Source organism: Lutjanus erythropterus, chromosome 14, assembly GCF_056507025.1.
Source record: "Lutjanus erythropterus isolate fLutEry1 chromosome 14, fLutEry1.hap2, whole genome shotgun sequence".
Lineage (NCBI taxonomy): Eukaryota > Metazoa > Chordata > Actinopteri > Lutjaniformes > Lutjanidae > Lutjanus > Lutjanus erythropterus.
In genome coordinates, this window is record NC_139330.1 from 34,322,997 (window position 1) to 34,348,467 (window position 25,471).

The window sequence follows — 25,471 nt, forward strand, 5'->3', positions numbered from 1 at the left end:
AAAGTATGAAATTTCCACCCAGTGAAGCATTTTTTCAGGTCATAATAAATAATTGGTAGCTGCATGTGAATAGTACATAGTAGTATATCATTCTTTATTTTTAAGTTGTAATCCTATTAATAATCCCCATTTTACTAAATGTATCTATAATCTGATTACATCTTTTTCATCTGTACCTATAATGGAATACAGTTATGTTGTTTTTGTAACCAGATTATGTAATCCAGTGACATGCACACATGATTAAATGTCTTGTTTTGTCTGTCCACAAACATTTTCAGTTGACTTTCACAGAGCAAATGTAGAAGTTGAAACCAAGTCATGGTTGTCATTTCTGCTTGGAGAATGACTTAGACGATTAATTTTGTATCAGTAGAGTTGCTGATAAACTTTCTGTCAGTTGACTTGATTAATGAAGTAATAATCTGAGGTGTAAAGAGCAGTGACTGCAGGTGAAGGAGATGAATTATACTCAGAATAAACATACGGGACTTTTTTACACTGGACTGAGAGCTGAAGCTACCTGAGGACAGAGTGTGTGGGGTCACAGTGGTGCAGCTTCCCCTCCCACTGTTTGTATTTCCAGCCCAACCCTCTCTGGATGGAAATCACCGTCACACACAGCTACTAGTGTGTGTGTGTCTGTGTGTTTGTGTGCGTGTGTGTTTGTGTCTGTAGTTTCCAGTAAAAGAAATTGAGAGGAACTGTTGGAGCCATAATGAACTATGAGCTGTTATGGTTAAAACTTGGGGGAAAAAAAGGAGCTGTATGTATAAAAATGAAAGATTTAATAGCATGCAAACACACGATGTTGAATATGAGGTGTGGTTAAATATGGGATTGGTTAAATATGAATGCTGAATGTTTTCTGTATGCTTATGCCTTGTTCCCTCCTTGGGTCACCTCTGCTATTACATGAATGTTGTTGCCTCCACCCGGGGGGTGGGGGGGGTCATGCAATGGGACACATATGTGTGTGTGCTTGTCCACAGCTAATCCTGCATACTGCTAGGCCCATGAGTCTAAAATTATTTGTGCACATTTATGACTGTATGTTGAAGGATCTCATAATGAGTGAGTGTGTGTGAGTGTGTGATCACTGGAAGTGCAGATTGTCCGGAGCTAATCTCAAATACTACTGGACCAATCAGCCTAATTTTTTTTAGTGCACATGCTTGGCTGTATGCTGAAGGACCTCTGTGTTTCAGAATTCTTGAAAAGCCTTTTTTTATAACATTTATGTCTTTATGTTTTTAAGACCAGAGGCATTATGTTTTCAGATCATCCCGGTCTTGTGAATGCAGTATGTTTAAGAACACCTTGAGGGAATGTCTTCAAACTTGATACAAATGTTCACCTGGACTCAAAGATGAACTGATTAGATTTTAGGGGTCAAAGGTCACAGTAACTAAACTCACAAAACACATTATTGGCCATACCTCAAGAATTCAAATGCTAATTATGACAAAATTACACACAAACATCTAATAGGATAAAATGATGAAGTGATGACATATCCAAAAGGTCAAAGGTCATCTTCACTGTGACATCATAATGTTCAGCTCTCTTTCAGCCTCGTCTGTCCCCCTCTGTAACAATAGTTTCCAAGTGTAGACAGCATGTTTCCATCTGGAAATTATTCACTGGAATCATACATGTCTAGTGAAAACTTCCATTTTGAAAAAAACAAAAAAGAAATGGTAAGTCTTCACTACAGACATTATATGAGTGTGGACAGACATGAATGTAAACTGTAACTTGACTGGTTGGTGGAGACAAACAACTGTGAGGCAGTAATTCTATTTTCTGACTGCTCTGTTTTATACGACCACTGACAGCTGACTTCTCACTCTTCTGTGTGAGAAGTCAGCTGAAAAACGTATGTGGGGGTCGTGTTAATGTTGGCAGAACAATCTGGCAGTTGAGTTGGCACTGACCTTTTCTGGTAACATGTTTTTTCTCAATAACAGTAATGGATTACATTTACTTTGTAGTTTTATAAACCATTTACATGTAAGTCATTAGTCTCCAGCACTGCTAGCATCCTTTAAGACATTTGTGCAAAATTTTGTCATAATTATTGCATGAATTCTTAGGTTATGGACAATGTTTTGTGAGGTCACAGTGACCTTTGACCACCAAAATCTAATAAGTTCATCCTCAAGATGTTTCCTCAAGATGTTCTTGAGACATTTCCAAGTTTCCTCAGGAGGAAGTTTAGCCTCTAAAAATCTGTGCAGACCTTTTTTTTGTTGTATTCATGTGTCGATCTTTGCTAATTGTTCTCACGTATATCTTTTTTTCTTTTGAGAAAGCAGAGAGCAGCAGAGGTGTGGCCACAGACTATGGAGAAAATGGACAAAGCACCTGTTACATCACAGCTGGTCCTTATCTTATGAGTTCGTGGACCAAAAACATCTGAATTTAGAGCTTTGTGGAGCTGAGCTGCAGTGAACAAGTGGAAACCAGCACAGCTGACTGAAGACCAACTAACCTCCTCAATAAAATGACGTCTCGAGTTCAAAAACAAACTGCAACAGTGTCTTAATATTCTAACAACCTATAAAATGTTAATGGATAAACAGATGCCTTCTCCATCCAGCAGACACAGAGCAGCACCTCCCTCCTCTGCACTCTGAGCTTGTTTTAAAATGACTGTGCCATGAAACACTTGAATGGCCTTGAATCTCATTTAGACTTGTTAACACATATAAAACAAACAGGTTTGATCTTTTATTTATACTCTGTATATACAGGATCTTCTTGTCTCTGTTATTTGTCTCAGTGACAGAGTGCATGTCCCTGTCATGTGTTCTTCATCAGCCTCAGCTACCGCTCATTTCCCTTTTAGCTTCCTCAGTTCTGTACACAGGTTACTGGCTACTTTAGCAGCTAGGCTGCCTAAGGTGCATACTACCCTGTTTTCTGGTTTGCCTGCCTATTGTGACCATTTGCCTCCCTTTTTGGATACTTCTGCCAAGCTGGCTAGCGCCCTTGCTTTGCTTGGCTGATTAGACAAACTTAGTTTTGAACTGCTCTGTAAAAAAGAGACAGTAAAGAACAAGTAGTATTAAAGTGACATTTAATTCAAAATCCAAAATACATATTTTCCTCTGGTTTGTAGAGCTGTTTATCCATCTAGATAGTTTTGGTGTGAGTTGCATAGTTTTGCAGCTGTAGAAATGTCTGCCTTATCTCCAGTATAATGGGACTAAATATCACTGAGCTTGTGGTGCTCAAAGCACAAAAAAATACATTTGAAAAACTCAGCAACAATAAGCCTGATGCAAGAACATTTTTGTATTCTTATCTTTTAAATTTCTGTCACGTCAGAGGCTCTTAACTTCAGATAACTGTGTAAATGATCCACCTGTGCGTGCATCAGACTTGTAAAGATACAATATATCAGGAAGTGTTCATTCGTGAAAATGTCATCAAAGAGTAAAAAGAAGAACTTTACAATTTTCAGAATTTGACGTTCCGCTTTCAGGGATCAATAAAGAAAAGTCTGTCATTTTAATAGAGACACCAGTGGAATTAAAAGAGCTGCTACAGCCAAGAAATGGGAAAAGCAAATGCTGTTAATGTCATGGTACCTGAAGGTTGGAGTGTCGCTGACATGAAGAGGACATGATATGAAAATGACTTCAAAGAAAAAAAAAACTCCTCGCCACGGCAAGGGCAAAAGATGACACAATGACAGCATGTAATAACAGATCATAAAATAAATAATGAAAGGCTTTACTGTACATGTACTGTTACAATAACATTATAATTTGAAATATAGTCAAACAGGACAATGTTGACATAATTATGAAGTGGAATTTATTTTTTCAATCTCAAAATGTCTTCAAACTAATGAAATATACAGTCATTAGCAGTGGTGGACAGTAGTGAAGTACATTTACTTGAGTACTGTACTTAAGTACATTTTTTGAGTATCTGTACTTTACTTGAGTATTTGTTTTTTTGGAAACTTCTGACTTTCACTCCACTACATTTCAAAGACAAATATACTTTTGACTCCACTACATTTCTAGGACGGTTGTTGTTACTTTTCGACAAAGCTTTGAAGTCAGCTGTTGGTGTTTTTTCTTTTCTAAAATGCAGTTGGTCACATGCTGTGTTCCTCACAGAAGGAAACCAATCACAGTAGCTCCTCTCAAATGGGACTGATGTAAAAGTGGAAATGTATCATCCAGGCGCACTAACAAGAACAAGCAAACTCTCCCTCTTTCATTCAAACAAAAAAAACTGTAATGGTGACAGCAGGAGAAAAACTAAATTAAATCTCAAGATGTTATTATTAATTATTCCAGGTAGCTTTTAAAGTTGGATTGTTTTTATCGAGGTGAAAAATACCACATAATTCATGTATATATACTGCCCCTGAAGACAGAAAGAAATCTCAGTTATTTAACTCCTTACAGTTGGCTTCAATCTTCAGTCAGGTCAGTGCATCATCAGGTGGTTTCAGAAAGTTACAAGCTTCTGTAAATGCATCGTGAAAACAATACAGCATGTATTGATATTAGAAAATGTACTTTGTAATTTGTACTTTTGAATACTTAAGTATTTTTAAAAACATGTACTTTTGAATACTTAAGTATTTTGAAAAGTGAGTACTCTAGTACTTTAACTCAAGTAAAATTTTGCCTAAGCAACTTTTACTTGTAGTTGAGTAATATTTGACCAGGAGTATCTATACTTTGACTCAAGTACTGGGGTTGAGTACTTTGTCCACCACTGGTCATTAGTGAAAAACTTTGGCCTAGATACCAGCAGACTGACTGCACATGACTCTATGACAGGTCCGGACCTCGTAAATTGTGTTCATATCTGAAAGAAAATTCAAAATATGAGAAAACTGGTGAATGGTGAACGTTCTCCTAAATCATTTATACACAACACAAGAACAAATTTGTTTGTACGAGTGGTTCTTGCATGAGGCCCAGCGTCGATTTCCAGAAATCATGACCCTGTTACACAAGACAATCCATAGACGTTGTTGTGAGCAGTTCCATGATTATTTGTAGTAACCAGGTCATGATGTTTGGAAAGACACATTCCTGCTAAGTTTTTCAAAAAGAAAAATTGGCTCTTCAAACACCACAAGCCAAGTGCTTTTTAGTCAAATTATATTGGAGAGAAGGCAGACATCTCTATGGCTGATATCTCCAAAACTCTACAACTCACACCAAAAAAAATATGTATTTTTAATTTGGGGGTGAAGTGTCCCTTTAACGATACACTCCTTGACTTTGTTATAGTGTCAATTTACTGTGAATTATATTCAAATAACTGTGAACACTGGCAGCGATCTAGTTATTTCCAGGTTAGTGTATCTTTTAATGTAACCTCCCAAATTTACCCAAAAGTAGCCATTTCACAGATTATAGCTCATTAAAGTCAGAATGAGGAAGTGTTCAGAAGGAGCCACGCATGAATGAACTGTAAATGAAGAAGAATGGAAACCTGGCAGGGAGTGAGATTCCAGCACAGCACCGGTAACAAATATTATTTTCTAAGAGAGACAAAATGGGGCGTCACCACAGCATTTTCAAACAAAAATATATTTGGATGTGATGCTGCAAAAAAAAAAAACATCAGGGCATCTCTGAGTTTATAGAGGACTCTCCTCAAATCCAGACTTTGAGAGAAATGTGAGCAGCAGTTGCAGAGACATGTTGCTCAAAGAGAGACATCGCCTCAGAGTGAAAAAATCTAAATCTCCTTATAAAAGGATAAGAAAGTTATGGTCTTCTTCATGATGAGGAGGAGGATAATTGAATATTTGAACACATGCCAGATGTTGAGTAATCCAGCTCCGACTTAAACTATTAGTCACTTCATTTTTTTTTTTCCGTACTCAGTTTACACAGCTCTCTGGCGTGTGTGTGTTTGTGTGTGTGAACATGTGTGTGCACGTGTCAGGGTCTTGGCAGGCCAGTGGGTTTTCCGTGAGGGGTACTCCCCCTCTGTTTTCCTTTGTTCTGCCACCAAAATAAAAGCCCATCTATATATTCTGATAACCAGATCAGACAGACTGACAGAGGAGAGACAGAAAGGAGGACTGGAAAAGAAAGGAAACATCTCTGACTTTTGCCTCACTAGCAACTGGGACTAAAGATCAGAATGTCAGTGTGTGAGGGAGAATTCTTCATTCCAAGCCTGTGGAAAATCTCAGTGGAAACTACCCAACCCTACACATTTATTGTCCTCTCTTCCTAGAAGAGTGTGTGTTCTCTCTCTGAGTATGTCATATACATTATTAGTTCCCAACCTGGGGTCTGGGCCCCCCTTAGGGGAGCACCAGAAATCACAGGGGGTTCCCAAGACTTCTTCTGTTCTCCTCAAAATCAGATGCACGAGAAAAATCACAATTTCAGGGTTCCTTCACCTTTTCCAAAGTCAACTTCAAGCATTTTTTAGCTACATGGTCAAGTTTTCCCACCCATTTTTGTAATGGTAAAAGAGTAGATCATAAAACCTGTAGTTTATGCACACCTGGGGATAAGAAAGACTCATATATGGTGAACAAAGACGGATGATTTAATATTCCACATCTCTGCCCAAACCAAATCTAACTCACATCACTATGACAACAAAAACAAAGAACAGTTCTGACTCAAATGTTATGTTCAAATAGTACAGTTCATCAAAAAAAAACAAAAAAAACACTTATACTTGGTCATTCATAGAGAATTTCCCCTAAATCCTCAACCAATAATTTATCAGAACTGATATTTATTGTGCATCCCTAATAAGAAAGGCCTATCTTTGGGTTTAATTAATTTTCTGTCTGGAGGTTTAGCTGTTGAACAAAAACAGATTGAGACAATATGTTTAATCTACATATGTGGATTAAATAAAGTAAAGTTAAACAGAGGAGGCAGAGTGAACACATATAAAGGAGAGAAATGAACTTCCTGTCAGCTGTATTTACAGGAGGCAGAACTGTAAAGAGAGCACTTAATGCCCTGGGTAATACCTGTCAGGCAAAATCTCCCAGCCCACCTTAATCTTATATCAGCTTATATCAAAACATAACATGTTCAAGCAGGTCATGGATAAGAACGAACACCAGAGGAGGCTGAAAACAGGACAGAACAACTGCTGCCTGAAGTTAGAGTGACTGGAATCACATCTGGGGTCCGAGGAAAACCACTGAGGTGTAAAAAGCTTTAAGATATCTGACATACAAACACAAGTGGTCTTACCTCTGATTGTGTGTTTGTTGGGACTCAGGAACCATGGTAACAGCAGCAGGTAGAGGAAGTAAACCAGAGACAGGACGTTGTAGCGAAAAAGAGACGCTGCAAAGAAAGAACAACGGCATGCATTAAGGTGGACATTTAGAGGTTCTTGCATGTAGAACATGTTGGCTGAAGGTGCTGCTTAAACAAAAAAGCTGTTAATAACATATTTGTATGATCAAACTATGAAACAAACACTCTACTCCCATGAAGGAAGAGGCACACAGCCAACAACAAAACACAACTTTTTAACACAAAAAACTTGAAGCATCTAATGCTGCTCATCTCTGTTATGTGGCAGCTCTCTTTACAGCATGTCACTCAAGTCTTGGATCGGCTCATCCCCATTGTAAGGAGAGGAAAAGGACTGATCAGACTGGTGTTGGCAGATGGTCAACAACTGACACAACTGAGCTGTTTAGACTGTCCAGAGACAACAGGACAGTATGTAACTACCTATAGAGCACATTTATTAAATAAAATTGCTCCACATTTCATATGATCAAAATTAGTTATAATGTAAAAATATGAAAACTGGGGAAAAAATTCTCTGCAGAGACATCTTGAGAAAGTACCAGGGGCCCGATCAACATCATAACACTGTGATAAAGTGAAAACTCCCTCTGTAGATTATTAACTATTAATAGTTTTGGCTCCCTTTTTAAGCCCATTACTCTTTTTTCTGCTTATGTGTTTTTTTCTTCATTACCCTCCTGCATTTTATTCATTATTCATATTTTGTGCACACTCCTTGAGTTATTGATAGTGTAAAGTGATGGTGAAGACTCATTATTTGATGTCTTTTAACCATGATCACAATCTTTCTCTAGCTTTAACCCTATAGTTTAGTTGATTAAACCACATCAGATCTTTACTATAAAACTAAAAACATATGAAAAGCAGTATTTTTAGAGCAGTTACAGTGGACAAAGACACTGACAAAAACCTGTTTCACTGTTTTTGAATGAGGACTTGGTGGATGAGTGTGTGAGGGTTATTCAGACTGTCTACAGATTAATCAGAGAAGCTGGGTGAAGAACCTTGTATCTCTGTCTTAGTTTTTTTCTTAAATCTCTCTCTGATCAATCTTTAATCTGATACCACCGGTTCAATACCCAAACATGAGACCACTGCCATAATACCTTTAATCCATAAACCAAACACAGATACGACAAAATGTGCAAATAATCAGACCCCCATCTCTGATATAAAATGACAAGCAAGTCTCTGTCTCTGATATTAGAAACAGTCATCCACCATCTGACTCTGGGGGAATGGACAAACGTACATAACGACATAAATTAGTTATTGATTATGAAAAAGATAAATTAATTTGCCTGATGATCTGCAGGTCAATTAATCAGCTAATCAATTTATCACTAATCTGCACCAGAGTGTGACTGCTCACAGCTCACCATGTTTTTGTAACATTTAACTGAGGGGCAGTAAACTGTCCTAAAGTGTCCTGAAGCTGTTGAAATGAAATATTTTTTTGCATGGTGGCTGTCATCACTTCAGCTCAGTGATAGCTGACAGAGCTGAGTAGAGCAGAGTGAAGAGTCCCCTGCACAGTGCCTCTCTCTTCCACATACAGTAAAACAAGAGGGATTTTATGAGGTGTTGCTGGTTTAGAGGAATTAAGACGATTTGCCAACATTAAGACCTGGAAATCAAGAAACTCTGCAGCGTGATTTCCCCCATTAAACACATGCAGTGATAATTATTAGCTCATCTAGGTTCAGGGTCTGGATTAATGTCGGCCTGTTGAGATCACAGTTTCTCACATGGAGGAGAGAGGTTTACCACACACACTGTTGCTAATCATTTCATTCACAGCCTCAACTTCAACTTCAGTCTATTTTAATTTCAAGTCAAGATTAAATTAAAAAATACACATCCTCGATCTGTGCACCCATTTCACAATTTATGCCAAAAAAGAAAAGAAAAGAAATACATTAAATCAGTTTCTTTGTATACTTATATAAAAATTCAATCATGTTTTCTTCCTGTAAAAAAAAATATGGCGTGTGCTTGAACAACCCAGTTTCAACCAATAATATCACGACATCGATCCACCAATCAGTCTTTAAACTTTTAGCACCACTGTATCTAGCAACAGCAGTGTACGTTGACTTATGACACGCCCACTTTTCAATGTTCACATCAAATTCCTCCCAACATTACATCCCGCCTGCCCGTTCCATTTCACTCAGAAATAAGTCACGATACAGAATAATTCTTAAGAATTCAAAATTGTGAACTCTGAAGGTGAACTAGTTTATTCAAATCTGTGTGAACTGAACTTTGAGTTAACTTTGGTGAAGTGTGAACGTGCAAAACAGTCAATGTTATCAAGGTTTTAAGTAACATAATGTCATGTGCGTCCCATGTAGCATAACATACTTCTTTCTCTTTTTTAAAAATATATTTTTTTCTTAAATGGATAGGACAGCTGAAGATAGGGAGATAGAGGGTGGGGGAAATGACATGCAGCAAAGTCCCTCATGCAGGACTCAAACCCACGACCCCTGCAGGGGACTCACAGCTTCAGTACATGGAGCAGACGCTCCACCAACTGAGCTACCAGGCCACCAACATACTCATTTCAACACAAACCACATCTGTCATCTAAACGTCTCCTAAACTTAATCGATTAGTTGTTGTTGTTACCTAAACCAAACCAAACTGACCGTTTCACAACATTAACAACAGATTTATTTGTGTTACCATGATGATGAAGATCACCTGACCTTCATGCAAAAAATGTACTTTGGTGCATGCACTGCATGTAATTTGAAAGTGTAAAGTTGTGATATTTGTACACAGACTGAAGAGAGTGGAATGATGACAACTGAATGTTGTTCTGGAATTCCAGAGGATGTAACCTGATGTTGAGGTGACCTCCTGACCTTTCTTCTAGTGTCACCATGAGGCACAAAGCTTTACTTGCACACAAGAAATATCAACATCTATCAGGCAGATTGGCAGAAAATCTGCTGAACTCATTTATGTTCCCCAGATGTTGAACCATTTCCATGTCGAACACTTTACAACCTTTCCACGGGACAAAACATAATAAATAACAAATAAAATAGGGCTGAGCGATTTTGAAAAAATATCTCACTGTGATTTTTTTTTGACTGATATTGCAATTGTACTATTAGAGGTAATGATCATTTTTACATCATTATTCTTATTTTGATTGAAAAACTTACAGTGTGATTTTTCTTTTGCAGGAATCTGTATGAAATGATTTTCTTAAGTCTGTAGAATCTGATGTGTAGGACAGGACAACTCTGCCTCACAACATTCATTCATATTTGACACACATTTTGCCTTTAACAAATATTGCACCTCCTGCGATTTGAAAATTGCATTAAGCCATATTGCAGTTTCAATAAAATTTTGCTAAATTATGCAGCACTAACATAAAATTTCAGAAAATAGTGAGAAATGTCCTCCATTTCCGTTGTGATGTCTTTAAATGTCTTGTTTTGTCAGTTCAAAAGTCCAAAACACAGAAAAGCAGCCAATCTCCATATTTGAGAGGATGAAGACAGGATTCTGTCACAATTTTGCATGAAAAATTACTTTGATTTATAAAACAGATGCTTATTTTTCTGTCAGTCAGTCAACAAATCATTGCAACTCTACTACTAAAGCTCAAACAGAAGTATTTGTTCCAGTCAACACTTTAGTTTTTTGGCTGTAATGAATATTTCAGCCTTAAGAGGCTGTAGACTTTTATGATGTTTGTTTCACTCATTCTATTGAATCCATCAGTTCAGATTTAAAAGAAAGTCAACGCCAGTCACAAGCTAGCTGTTTTTTTTTTTTTATGTCCCTTTGTCTTTGTGTCTTTGTAAAGTTATTATATGACCTTACAATAAGCGGGACACAGACAAAGAATCAAACACAGCAGCACTTTGTTATTTCCTCCAGCTGCTAAATCATAAAACATATTGTCTTCCTGTCTGCCTGCAGGAATGAGAGAACACCAGAGGGAGGCTGTAAAACGTCACGTCTTCTACCTGACTGCTGCAGTCGCGTTTTCATCTCTTCGTCTCTTTTCATTTCACCATAAAAACTCACACAAATCAAGGACGGTCAGTGGTGAGGATAATGAAACAAGCCTCTGAGTTGACATTTAACTTTTTTACTCGTTTTCTGCAGTGCTACACAACACTGTGAGAACAAGCAGAACTATAGAACAGAATCTTTTAGACACAAAGGGGGTATTGTTAGGTGTTCTTCTAACTGTAGTCTTTTCATGAGGTCAGTTGTTAAAGCCAAAGGCCGTTCTGTCATAATCTGTAGGACGACACTGACTAAACAAACCAAGCCCTGAAAAACCACAATTAAAACTCCAGATAGCACAGATCCTGCACTCACATGTGAACTGCTGCTGCTCCCGACCTGGGAATGAGACCAGTGTCACCTACACATGTCCTTCTCTTTGTCTCTCTCTTCAAGCATTTCCTGTCCCTTACAGTCACACGATTTAACACCAGTCACACAAATTCATATTGCCTGTGGAATTAGCCCAGTGGTGGAAGGAGACATGCATGGGGTGCGTTCCAATCGTCTAGTAGTCCCCTGCAAAGTGGACTGCACATGGTATTCAGCCATGTTGATAACATTCCAAACCACAGGGAGCAAGAAATGCTCCATTTGAAGGAAACTGTGAACTATATAGAGAAGAACTGAACTGTTCTTCACAATGCTGGAGGTTGATAAGCAATATTACCCATCAGTCATTGCACCTAAAACAAACAAAGGAGCTCACAGAGGAGATTTATATCTGAGATATATTTTAAAATTCTTTCTTTAATTAATGAGATTAATTTAATAATATGTAACATAAAACACAGTATCTAATAGAATGAAATAATTGATTTAATATTTTTATATTTAGGTTTTATATTTTTATATAGTTTACATATGTCCATTGGTTTTGTCGCTGTAACTAACATTACCAATCAGAATGATCAAATATCAGAATTACATGATAATAATAGTCCATAAATACTCAACATAATATTACATAATAATAAGTAAATCTACATAATCTTGTTAGGAATGACAGTGTACATGTTTTAAATGAATCTAATCACATGTATACAAGTTACATATATTTCAAAAGAAGTTTTGTAACAGTATCAGTTTTTGTTTTGCTTTGTTTCATGCAATATTAATTTCAGTTACGTAAAATTTCCACAGTTGCAGCAAAAGGTGTCCACAAATGGAGGAATTTTGATGAGGGAAGTTCCCTTAATTGACATTCCTCAAAGAGGGAGCAGGAAGCAGGGAGGAGGATTTATGTTCACTGAGGAATGGAACGCAGGTGAAACTTCAAAATCATCTTCACCTCCTGCTTTGTTTTATTGCAGCCACCAGCCGAGAGCAAAGAGCAGCTGTGCAAATATGAATTGTAGAAAACAACTGACAAAAGTAAAAAAAAATATGTATAAAAAAGAAAAAAATAATTACAAAATTCTTCAAATTATTATTAAGGAACCTTATACAAATAAACATAAGAAAGGGGCCAACACCAGGCCCCTGACTGCAGGGCTCCAGCGTATGATGCACTCTGGAGAGGAGCCTCTGTCCCCCTGACTTTAAACTGTACATCCATCCTACCAGACAAACCATAGCTAATTAAGATGAATCAACCAAAATATAAAGCAAACTTTACATATAAAATCATACACAACACATCACAGAAATATCATAATTGTACTTCTTCAGGGACCCTAAAAAACCATTAATGCCTTTGGACTCTCCCACTTCCAGTTTGGCAGGAAACTCTGCGTGACGGTGATAACAGATGGATGAAAACAGACAAAACACTTCACTGTGACTGATTTATGCTGTTTTCACAGTGTTATTACTGCATTATAAACTGTTTCTAACACTGCATAAGCTGTGGACAGTGTCTTACTGTGGTTTTTGTTGTGTTTGTTGTGTTGTTGTGAAAGATTACTGCATTAGCAACTGTCAAAAGTTACATTACGCAAGTGATGTCACTGTCATTTTGAAATGACAAATGAAAAGATGAAAAAATAGATTTGACAAAGCTCTTACAGAAGTGCAGGTCCAGTAGGACTCCACATGATATGGATATGATATCATATGATATGATAAGCTGGGGTGGAGACAGAAATCTCTGAGGGTAAAGTGTTTTTGTTGTTGTTGTTGTTGTTTTTAAAGTTATTTCTATGGATTGGGGGGGTTTGGCAGTATTTTTAGATTTGTGGTTCAGCACATTGTTTTCTCACTCTGGTGCAGGAGGAGGAGTCTGTTAGATACAGTGAGTGAACAGAGTCGGCCTTGAGAGGGAGAAAGCATTTCCTCTCTTCCATATGTGACTCATGTGGTTTGTCATCTGACATGGTGATAAAATGCCAGTTCACCCTTTCCCATTCATACTGCATGTGTGTGGATGGGTGTGTATGGAGTCTGTAAGCTTGTTCACTGCGAGTCACAGTCAAGTAGCTCACGGAGCCCATTGTTCTCCAACAGGTGGGAAATGAATCACTTTAAGATTGTCGCAACACATGACTGAACAGTGATCTGTCATCCCTCAGCTCTCTGTGTGCTCAAGACATGACTACTTTCTTTAGACAGAATTCAGATGTCATCTGGCAGAGTGCCAACCCCTGCCAGGCCACAGATGGTGAAGTACCTACCAACTGAGATTTGCCAAGTTCCACCTACATTAACATGACCTCCACATACGTCGTTCAGAGCTGAAACGAGGTTTCAAACCGAAGCAGTTGTTGATCACACAGAAGAGTGAGAAGTCAGCTGTCAGTGGTCGTATAAAACACAGCAGTCAGAAAATATAATTACTGTCTCACAATTGTTTGTCTCCACCAACCAGTCAAGTTACAGTTTACATCCATGTCTGTCCAGAATCATATGATGTCTGTAGTGAAGACTTTAATATGGAACTTACCACTATATTGACCTGTACTGTAAAGAAATTTATTTAAAGGTATTTAAAGATACATGTGTGATTCCAGTGAATAATTTCCAGGTAGAAACGTAATGTTTTCACTTAGAGACTACTTTTTACAGAGGAGGACAGAGGACTGATAGAGATTATGATGTCACATTGAGGTTGACCTTTGACCTTTTGGATATAAAAGATATCATCGCCTCATCATTTTATCTTATTAGATATTTGTGTGGAATTTTGTCATAATTCGCATTTGAAATCTTGAGTTATAGCCGAAAATCTAATCTAATCAATTCATCTTTGAGTCCACATGGTCATTTGTACCAAGTTTAAAGAAATTCCCTCAAGGCATTCTTGAGATATCACATTCACAAGAATGGGATGACCTGAAAACATAATTCCTCTGGCCATAAAAAAATAAAGGCACTGAGTCACAGAGATCCTTCAGCATAGAGACATGAATGTGCACCAAAAAAAATAGGCTGATCGGTCCAGTAGTATTTCAGATTAGCTGTGGACGTAATGCAGGTCAATCACACACACACACACACACACACACACACACACACACACACACACACACACACACACACACACGAACGAACGAACGAACAGAAGTGATCGGATAACAAAGAAGTAATTAAAACTGAAAATTTGAGGTTTTACAAGTAATAAAACACAGATGTCCTAATCATGCCTCTGATTCAAGTTTTTTTAGTGAGCTTTTATTTCTTCTTCCAATCTGATATCTATATTTTCCTACATAACACAGAGCATGGAGAGCCAGAGTGGGTTCTAGAGGCAGATATAGTTTCCAGCACTGAAGAACACTGGCTCACAGTCTCATCACATGTCGTGGCCAAGAAAAAAAGAAAAGACTCAAGAAAACTCAGATGAAATCATAATTTTATCCAACAGAAATACTTTAATCCTTCTTTCTTTTAATCTCTCAGCCCTGATCCTGATCCTGCAGATGGACGCTCTTAATAAAACTACACTCTTAAAAATAAAAGTGCTAATTAGAACCATGCAGGCTTCTTTGAACCTCTTTTGGTTCCTGGTAGAACCTTTTATAAAGGTTCCACTTGAAACTTTTTCAGACCCTTTATATGCCAAGGGTTTCATGTAGAACCCATCCAGGGGTTCTACAGAAAACCCCTTTATATTCCAGAGTTTTCATGTAAAATCCACCCAAGAGTTCTACAAAGAACCCTTCTATATTCCAGGGGTTTCATGGACAACTTACCCAAAGGTTCTACAGAGAACCCTTTTATCTTCCAAGGGTTTCATGCGGAATCCACCCTAATCTCAAAATGTTTTTAAGGGTTTCACTGTATCGTTCTTGTGTTCTGAGGGTTCTGAGAACCATACTACATTCTACAGAGTAGACACATGTTAACAATCGACATACTATAACTGTGGTTCAGATTGAGAACATATCTGTCAACATCCATGCTTTCAACAATCCTTCTAGAACTCTTTCTTTTAAAAAGTTTTTTTTGGATGAAAAGGGTTCTTAATGGAAGCCTTAGTCTTAAAAAGAACCCTTAACAAAAAAGCGTTCCTCAGAAGCAGTGTAGAATCTCAGCCCTTCAGGAAGAACCCTTTCAGAACCGTTGTTCCTCAGAGTGCACTGCACGATTCTCAGAACAGCTCAGTATTGTCACAAGTACAATATCAGTCCCCAGACAGAGGACAGGCTGGACGTTGAGGAGCTCCACCCTGCTGCTCAGTTAATCATTAAAAACACCCAAAATGATGCCTGTGGACAGACATGATAACACCGTTCTCTGACCACACAGTCTATCTCTCTGCACCACTGGAACCTCTGCATGACTCATATTCAAGAACTGACTGTTTCTTTTTATTTCTCCTCACTGAGCAACAGCTGCCGTGCTCTGATTTGTTTTTTTCACAGCTCTCATAATTGGCAGGCAGTGGGAGGAGATGTTGCAACACTTCATTCCAGCGTTCAGATCTCTGCCCGTCTGTCTGTCTCTGCAGTCAATCTGTCGAGGTGCCATCAGAGGTCTGTCTCATCAGAGAGAGCCGGCATCAGTCTGCTCCATGACACTTCATCTCTGGGTGAAAATCAGAGGCGGAATTCACTGACAGGAATAACCTGGAACCAGATCCTCTCACACCATGTGAGGCATCAGGATAATGAGTGAGACTCCAGACAGATTCTCCAGCATCATCTAACTTAACCCTTACATGGGCAAGCACATATAAATATGATATTTTTCTAATGTACAGTATATAGGTTAAAATAACAAAATTCCATGATTTTTTTCCCCAAAAAAGTGACCTGTAGTGCCAATTTACACTCTACATCTTCTTTCACTAGAGCTGGATATTATTTATAAAATTATGATACGTGTATCAATACCAGTATCCTTGAAGTGATACTGATACCAGTAGAGTACATCATTTGGTATCCATCATGAGAATGGAAGCATTCCTGAAATAATCTGTCCACATTTTATGCATTTATTTTTTAGTCGTGTCATGTTTTGGTGGCATCTTGGCACACAACTCTGTCAAATACACCATGCTCAACTTTATCATGAACTGGGTTGGTTTTTAAAAATCTAAAATATATTATATGAACACATCCAGTCACTCAGCATAACTCTGATATGACATGAATCTTATTTATTCTGCTGAGAGGAAATCTGCAGCTATCAAATCTATACATTCATTATAACAGAAACCTCTTGCAGTACTACAATATCATTATTTGTTTGGCTTTTTAATAACATGGGATTGTGTGTACTTTTCTCTGACTCTCTTCTTCATGAGGGCATACTGTCAACTTATATTTGCACTGTAGCCCACTTGTGAATACTTAAATTGATGTTATGAATGTTAAATGTTATGAACCACAATAATATTGCTATTGTTTTATGAGTTGATTTGTATTGTTTATTCTAAAAATTATTTGGGCACTTCTTGGGCTGGAAAACATCAAACCAATCTGCCAACACCAGTGGTGCCCCTACAATAACAACATCCTACCAGCACTGGAAGCTGAGCAAACATGAAAAAGGTGTGAGCAATTTGACCAGTGACCATGAAAAAACATGTCTACACTGGTCAATTTATCAATGATACACATTTAAGAGTAAAATGAAGAGTACTCAATATTTCACACATTTATGTTATTGATTATACTTAGAGTGTGGGCCTCAAAACATCAGTATATCTGTGAGTGATTATCCCTGTTTTATACCCACATCTGGGCAACATGTCCTCCAGATACACATGTTCAATGTCTGATTATCCAAGTTGTGAAAATGGAATTAACTACTTTTAAACAGGAACATATAAAATCATTCCTAAAAAAAATCTACAACTAAATCCCCCCCAAAATATAAAAAAACATGAAAAAATAACATTTACATCACGCTCAGTGTCTTTGTCTACGTACACTGCCATTTTGGGTTTATGCAAAAAAAAAAAAAGTATGAGCATTAAGGCATTTAAGGGTTAAAGATCGTCACCAATAAAAACAAAGAAAAAATGGTCCATACATCAGTCTGATAACATCTGCACAATATACAACAGAACCTATGTTGCACAGATTGCAAAACCTATGACATCATTGTGGTTCACTCTGTTCTGCTTTTTTTTATTGGTGGGTTGGGCCTCGACTCCTGCCCTGGAACTCATACAACAGATTTCCTGTCAGTCCCAACACACCGACAGCAGAGTCACACAGGCTGATGATGAAATCAGTGTGTTTGCCTCCGTCTAGTTTCTAGGGAGAATACACAGTGAAAGCAGAAGTCCTGTCATGACAGAAAACTGGAATGTTAGCAGGGAGGATCTGCAGCTGAGAAACCATAAGTCATCATCAGCGTTTCACTGCAGAGCCAAGATTTATATATAAACCAAGACAAAGACACCGTCCTAATCCCAGCGTCCCCCCCTGAAGGCCTGAAGCCCTGAACCATCACACACTTAGCTGACGTCACCTGCTGAGGAGTGTTGGAGTGTGAGAAGCTGTAAGAGCCCAAAATGGTAGAAACAAGAATGGGACACAACTTTACGACATACGTTACCCTGACGATGCCAAAACATGTTACGCACAGTTGTGGGTTTGGCTTTTTATTTGACTTTTTTACTGTCTTCACACAAGGGAGTGACTGCAAAATAACAAAATGCTATGTTATACAAAATAACTTAAGAAGCAATAAAATATGGACTGTAACGTAAAGGGACAGTTCACCCCCAAATCAAAATTACTTTATTTTCCTCTCAAGTGTAGTGCTGTGTATCCATCTAGGTAGTTTTGGTGTGAGTAGCAGAGTTTTGGAGATATCAGCTGTAGAGACGTCTGCCTTCTCTCCAATATAACAGAACTAAATGACACTTGGTTTGTGGTGCCCAAAGGACCAAAAACTACATTTGAAAAATTCAAAACTAGGGCTGCATCATGTGAGGAAAAAGTCATACTACGATTATTTTAACAGGAATAGCGACTGCAATATGAGTTACGATTATGATCATGATTATTTTTGCATAACAATTTTCACTTTCACTAAAAAAAAAAAAGTCACACTCGTGATGATGTGATATTTGTTATGGTCTCTACCAAACAGTCCTTCATCACATGCTATTTTTCTCACACGTTTTTCTTTTTCAAAACTGAGGTCATGGTTTTTGGAAAGACACTTGTGTTGAATTGTAAAAATGTATTTTTTAATGTGATTTTAGTTCCATTACAGAGAAGACCAAAACTCTGCAACTCACACCAAAACTATCCAGATTGATAAACAGCACTACAGACCGGGGGGGAAATGTGTATTTTTGACTTAGAGATGAACTTTAAATGAAACTTAGACATGGTTTTATATAGTTCATTATTCATTATAATTCCTATTATTCTTAGATAGCCTCTTTATGGATGGATTCATTTTTAAAACAAATTAGGAGGAAGAAAGTTTTTTTTTCCATTTGTATTTACACACACACACACACACACACACACACACACATTTGTATAACAACCTCCTTTAGAGATGATCCATATAAAAAGGATTCAGTCTTAATTCATCCATTCATTCATTCATTTTCTGTAACCACTTAGTCCGCAAGGGTCGCAGGCTGCTGGAGTCTATCCCAGCTGACATTGGGCGAGAGGTGGGGTTCACCCTGGACAAGTCGCCAGTTCATCACAGGACTGACACATAGACAGACAACCACATTCACACCTACGGGCAATTTAGGGTCACCAATTAACCTAACATGCATGTCTTTGGACTGTGGGAGGAAGCTGGAGAGAACCCATGCAGACACGGGGAGAACATGCAAACTCCACACAGAAAGGCCACACACAGATCTCCCAGCCGGGGAGTTGGGAGATCGAACTCAGGACCTTCTTGCTGTGAGGCGGCAGAGCTAACCACTGCACCACCGTGCCACTTCTGTCTTAATTACTTTTTATTTACACTTCTCAGCTTCCTCTGGTAAACCTGTGTTCCCAAAGGCAAAGTCTCCAGAAATGTGCTGACAAAAGTCTATGAGAGGGCCCTCATGGACAATTTGACAGTTGACAGCCCTTAAGTGTGGATTTAGTGGGAACGTGTCTCAAAGTCCATGAGTGTGGACACTGAGCTTAGGTCACACTGATGTGAACGAGTGTCCCTCTTCTTCTGCCATCAAGGGGGAAATGTCACGAATAACAGGGACTCTTCCAAGCTACGAGAGCATGACTCAACTGTGATCACTTAGTTTTGTTACATCCAGTTTTCTGTCATGTGCATACAAGTAACACAACTTTACTTTTTTAAACTGCACGCAATGCAAACACCAAAGCCAAATTTTGCATGCAGGTGATGCACCAAACCATTAACCTCCACTGAGAGCAGATCCATGGTCAGTTGACCTCTGTTGTCATGGTAAGTTGTGAGACACTGGTTAGGTTTAGGAAAAGATCATGGTTTGGGTTAGCTTATCTTATCTTAGCTCAGCTTTGACCCGTCCAACCAGCCCTGTGTGCAGACTTTCTCACTCTTCATACAACACCACCTGCCATTTTCTCCAATGGGAAAGATCAGTGCATCACCACACTGCATGCAAAATTGCACTTTAGAGAATGCCCTGCTCGCTATTTCAAGTCTAAAGTTGTGTTATGTGTAGCAGATTGAGGAGAATGTGCTGGGGGGATCACCCAAAATGATAAAAGACATTTTGTTGATGAAATAATAAACCAAAACCAGTTTCATCATCTGTCATCACTTTTATATTTTGTGTTTAATTAAATCATAATGGCATATTTAAAGTCATTATCAATCCACAAGGCTTTTCAACAACAATCACTTCATTAATAATTTTTTTCATTTTATCTTTGACGTTTCTGTACCTCAGTGTGTGTTGGAGGATTTATCAGATGTGATCAGAGCCTGAGACTGTAACAGCTGTCGACTCCACACTTACTATTAGATATGTTATCACTGTTTATGTGTGTTTACAGTCAGTTATTCATTGACAGGAAGCCAAATTTCCCTTCACATTAATACAACTGATACACACACACACACACACACACACACACACACACACACACACAGGTAAGAAAACACAGCTGGAACAACACTCCTCCCAAACGGGTTCTGAACAAGACAACAGATCCAAACACACACATGCACACATTGTGCTTCCATCCCAACAAGTCACAAAGTGAATGACAAAATATGTTGTTTAGCTGCTCTCTACACGTACAAGTTCCAAATCACTGTTGGAAAATAAATCTGTTTCATGATGTGACAACTCTGTGGTGAAGGCTTGGTTAGGTTGAGGCACAAAAACGAGGTGTTTAGGTCATGGTTTGGGTTACAATAATGACTTGATTATGATTAGGGAAACGTCTTGGTTTGGGTTTAATTTATTACTTTGTTAAAGTTTGGAGAATGATCGCAGTAATGGTTGAAAGAGGCCAACAAGAGGAAATGAACACAAGTTTCCAGTGCACTGTATGTGTTCAGTCAGATGTTTTGTCCATCACAGCCTCCTCCCTCTGCACATTCTACTACTGTTTTATACTAGAGCTGCACAGTTTTAATAAAAATTTTATCAAAATCACAATTTGGCTTTCTACAATTTTCAAATCACAGGAGGTGCAATATTTGCAAAATGTACAAAATGTGATCAAAAACTTTTAAATGAATGATTGTGGTGAGGCAGAGATGTCCTGTCCTACACATCAGATTATACAGACTTTGGTACAGATTCCTGCAAAAAAAAAAAAAAAAAATCACGCCATAGTTAGTTTAACATGTTTTAAAATCAAAATAAGAATAAGGATGTAAAAATTATCATTACCTCTAATATTGCAAATCATATCACAACTGTAATATCAGTAAATATTATCGCAATTATTATTTTTTCAAAGTTGTTCAGCCCTATTTTGTACAATTGCTACGTCACATTCAGGGCTCAATGTTAATGTTTTTTGTTACTTGGCTGGTTGGACATGTTCAGAAATCAACCTGCCTGAGGTTAATTTTTATTTGCCCCTGTACAAAGTGGAATAGCTCCATATTTTAGAGGTTGAGAAGAACATTTTCTGTCATCTTCGCATGAAAAGTTACAGTAATAATTAATTGACTCTGAAAAAAGTTTAATAGTTCAAATCTTTTTTTTTTATAACTTGCCTGGTCTGGCAAGTGAGTTGCCAGATTTGCTAACCTGATATAGCATTTTACTTGCCCCAGGCAAGTGGACAACTGTTGTTGTTGAGGCCTGACATTTGTTTATAGGAATTAATCTTTCCCAAAACTCCTCACACAGTCAGCTGTGGATCACTTTTCATTGCTTGAACACAAAACATTTTTCAAATTTCATGAGCCGTTTTCTCACTCAAACTCAACCAAAACTCTGCATTTACACTCCATTTTGCACACACACACAGGCGCGATTGTGAAAACTGTTCAATTTACACTCAAAACCATCATAACTCAAGATTGCTGCAATTAACTACATTCTGCTACATCCACATCTAAACAGAAATTTAAAAAATACCACTCCATAAACTCATAACTGGGACACTGAGTTCCTATTTTCATTCCTTGATGACCTCAGTGAAAGACTAAAGTCAGCTGAGGACAAGGGGGTATTTTCTAATTGTACAGGATGATTGTGGAGTTTCACCGTTCTGGTTCACAGCCCATCCCAGGATGGTGTCACTTTTCCTTCCACCTTACTCTCCATTCCTCAACCCCCAAGAGGAATTCTTTTCCTCGTGGAGGTGGAAAGTTTATGACCACCAGCCACATGATCACATGTCCCTTTTGGATGCAATGAATGTTGGAAGACAAACATGGCCAGTAAACTAAGAGCAGAAACAGCTGTGATGTATAAAACACAGGTGAACAAAATTGGGGTTGATAAGTGACTGATTAGTCTGACATCTGTCACTTTTCACATCATGAAGACACTTTATTTAGCTGTTTTGATTGTTGTTGAACCAAACTCCATTCTAAAATCAGGTGTTTTAAGGTAGGGCCATATTTTCTTCAGTAATAACCTTAGTTACACCTTCAGTAAGACTCCTTTCTGATTCACGTTCATCTACAGACACAATCGGCACACATGTCATTTACTCAGTAACATAATGAACTAACCTGTGATGTGATGAACCAGTTACCAAAGGTGCACATACTGACTGGACACTTTTATAGGGCTGGTTTTTTAATGCTGCACAAGTTCACACTTAAAAAGAACTAGAGACTGAATTAAATTCACAGTCCCAAAAATGAACTAGGTCACATTAATTTCTTCTATTGATGGTGTGCAATACGGATGTTTTTGTAATAAAACATGAATATTGAACAGCCAGGATTACTTATATTTTTAGTTATTAACAACAATTTACAACAATTTGAGAGTATTTCAAACTTGAACACCAACATACTGTTGACATTTTCAACTGACAAGTTGAAATTCTGACTTTCCACTTCAAACTGAACGCATCATAATACATGAGAGCTGCAAGGAGATGAAGACGGAGAGTCTAAAATCTAGGCTTTGCAGCACCAAAGTAAAGTTATTTTTAGGCAGTGATTTCACAACTCATTATATACACCTTGGGAAAAATCCAGAGGTCTGGACCTTGGTGACCTCTGTGTTGGGTACAGTCATGCTCATGATACTGCTGGACAACTCAAACAGCTCATTGGCTGTGGTATTGCAGCGTCAGCTATCTGCGTTTTCAAAGTCCCCAGGAAACAGGGAAAAAATCTGAGTTGCAACCTACATGCTGAAAACAGCAAATTAGCGCCTGGGATACAAATGATATGAAAGTAACTGCTGTCACCATTTCTCTTGCAGTGACGTAGTCATTTTAATGCCAGGGCTCACCGCCTGCTGTGCAAATGTTCCACCAAAAAGTTCCCCGCAACAGTATTTTGCAGCAGCCCCATCGCTGCATCCTGGGCTTAGCACCACCCAAGACGTCTGTGACTGGTTTCAAGAAATGCAAACAAGGCAGGGTGTTTTTTTTCCCCTATAGGAGAATGTGTATGAGTGCCAGACCTCTCTCCAGTGCTGAGCACTGTGGAGTGACTAGCGGACAGCAGGTGAAGCTCCAACATCCAGCAATATTATTATATTATAGAGAATAATAAGTGCAGTCCAACCCAACAAGCATGTCATGTTCAGATTTAACACTGAGAGCTTGTAATGTTTAGAGTTATTATGCGACCAGCTGACTGAGTGGTTTATATAGCTGCTAGTCATTCTGCTGATCATCACACATTCCTTGCTTACCTCACTCACAGCTGTATATTTAGGCTTTATGAGATGGGAAAGTGTGTGTATGTGTACGAGACTGAGAGACAGTGTGTGTGTGTGAAGGGGTTCAGTCAGTGGTTGGTGCTGAAGCCTCAGTTCGTCCTCTGTTCTCCCAGTCTGTAATCGGCCAGCAGAAGCAGTCACATCCCTCTCTACCAGCCTGTTTAACAGCTGGATGGTGTGTGATGTATACTGCTCCAGAGGGGAGGGAGCACTTTAACTAATAGTGTAGCACTATTCTAGATACAGAGAATGTGATGTCTGCAATAAAGTTACATGATTTGGTTAAAAAAAAAAAGTCACTTAGTGGAAATGACCAGTTTTGCATTAAAATACTCATGTTCAACGGGAAAAATATCAAAATTATGATATTTATTGAGGTCTGAACCAAACAAACATGTTTTCTTTCATCTTAAGAACAAGATATTTCAGCCAGGTCATCTCTGCAGCATTACACTACCTCATTATAATGCTGTTTTCTCACCTTCCTTTTTCAAAAAATTGCAATTTGACTCTGGTTCTGCAATCTAGATATTGCATTTGGCCATAACGCAATTGCGTTAATTGTGCAGCCCTCATCTGTATGTGATGAGAGTTTCCTGAAATGCTTTCAGAGCAACAGAGGGAAGCAGCAGTGACTACAGTGTTGAGGATTCTTCTTTTACTTGCTTAAGCAAGTTACCATGGTCCTTGTTCAGAGCTAAATATGAGACTCAAGCAGTCTGAGTCAGACAAATCAAGTTCCAAAGTTTGTCTTCTATGCATGAAAGTCCCTCTTTGTGTGTCCACAGGCAGTGTTTTCTTGCTGAGAGTAAGTTCTCATACAAGTAGTCACATGTAGGCTGAGCTCTGTTGTGGTGCAGGCGAGTCGTGTCAAAGTCCTTTGCTGTAACTTCAACCCTACCTGAGCTCCAATCAAACAGCCACCTATGTAACGCCAAACCAATTAAGCTGATGTTCCTTGGCATCATTGGGCAAAAGGTCTGTAATAACCTTTAAGCATGATGTAATTCAAGTAGTCTGAGACAAAAGTAGACGTCTGCTCCTCCTCTTGGCTCTGTTTTCAGGCTTCAGAAAATCTAGCCCGTGATGAAAGGCTTTAGCCAATAACAGGTTGGCAAGACAGTAGATTCTTGAGTCTCATCCCAAAACATATTCCCAAAACTTTTGACAACCAGGGAATGAGATTCTGCAATCAACTATGATTCCAGGACCAACCGGCCACCACATACCCCTGCCTCTTTTTGGGTGAAAACAACTACTCTATTTCGACTGGTGGTAAATACAAACTCTGAGATCTTAGCCTGATTAAACACTTAAAATAAGAAAACCGTGTTTAGCTTCCAGGAGCCCAGATACTCTGGTCTGTTAGGTTAGCAGTTTGTGTTGTGTCTTTGCAGATCAACGATCAGCGAAAAACAGGGGTCCTTTCAGTCTGCCTCGATCAAAGTGGACAAAG

The 25,471-nt window shown here is 38.4% G+C and overlaps 1 protein-coding gene across 1 annotated transcript in view; it reads right to left on the minus strand.

Annotated features, from left to right (window-relative positions):
• piezo1 (piezo type mechanosensitive ion channel component 1 (Er blood group)) overlaps positions 1 to 25,471 on the minus strand; it is a 112,132-nt gene that overhangs the window by 64,249 nt on the left and 22,412 nt on the right. Inside the window, exon 2 of the mRNA XM_084735178.1 lies at positions 7,221 to 7,316. Coding sequence (XP_084591304.1) covers positions 7,221 to 7,316 — 96 coding nt within the window. The remainder of the gene's footprint in view (positions 1 to 7,220; positions 7,317 to 25,471) is intronic.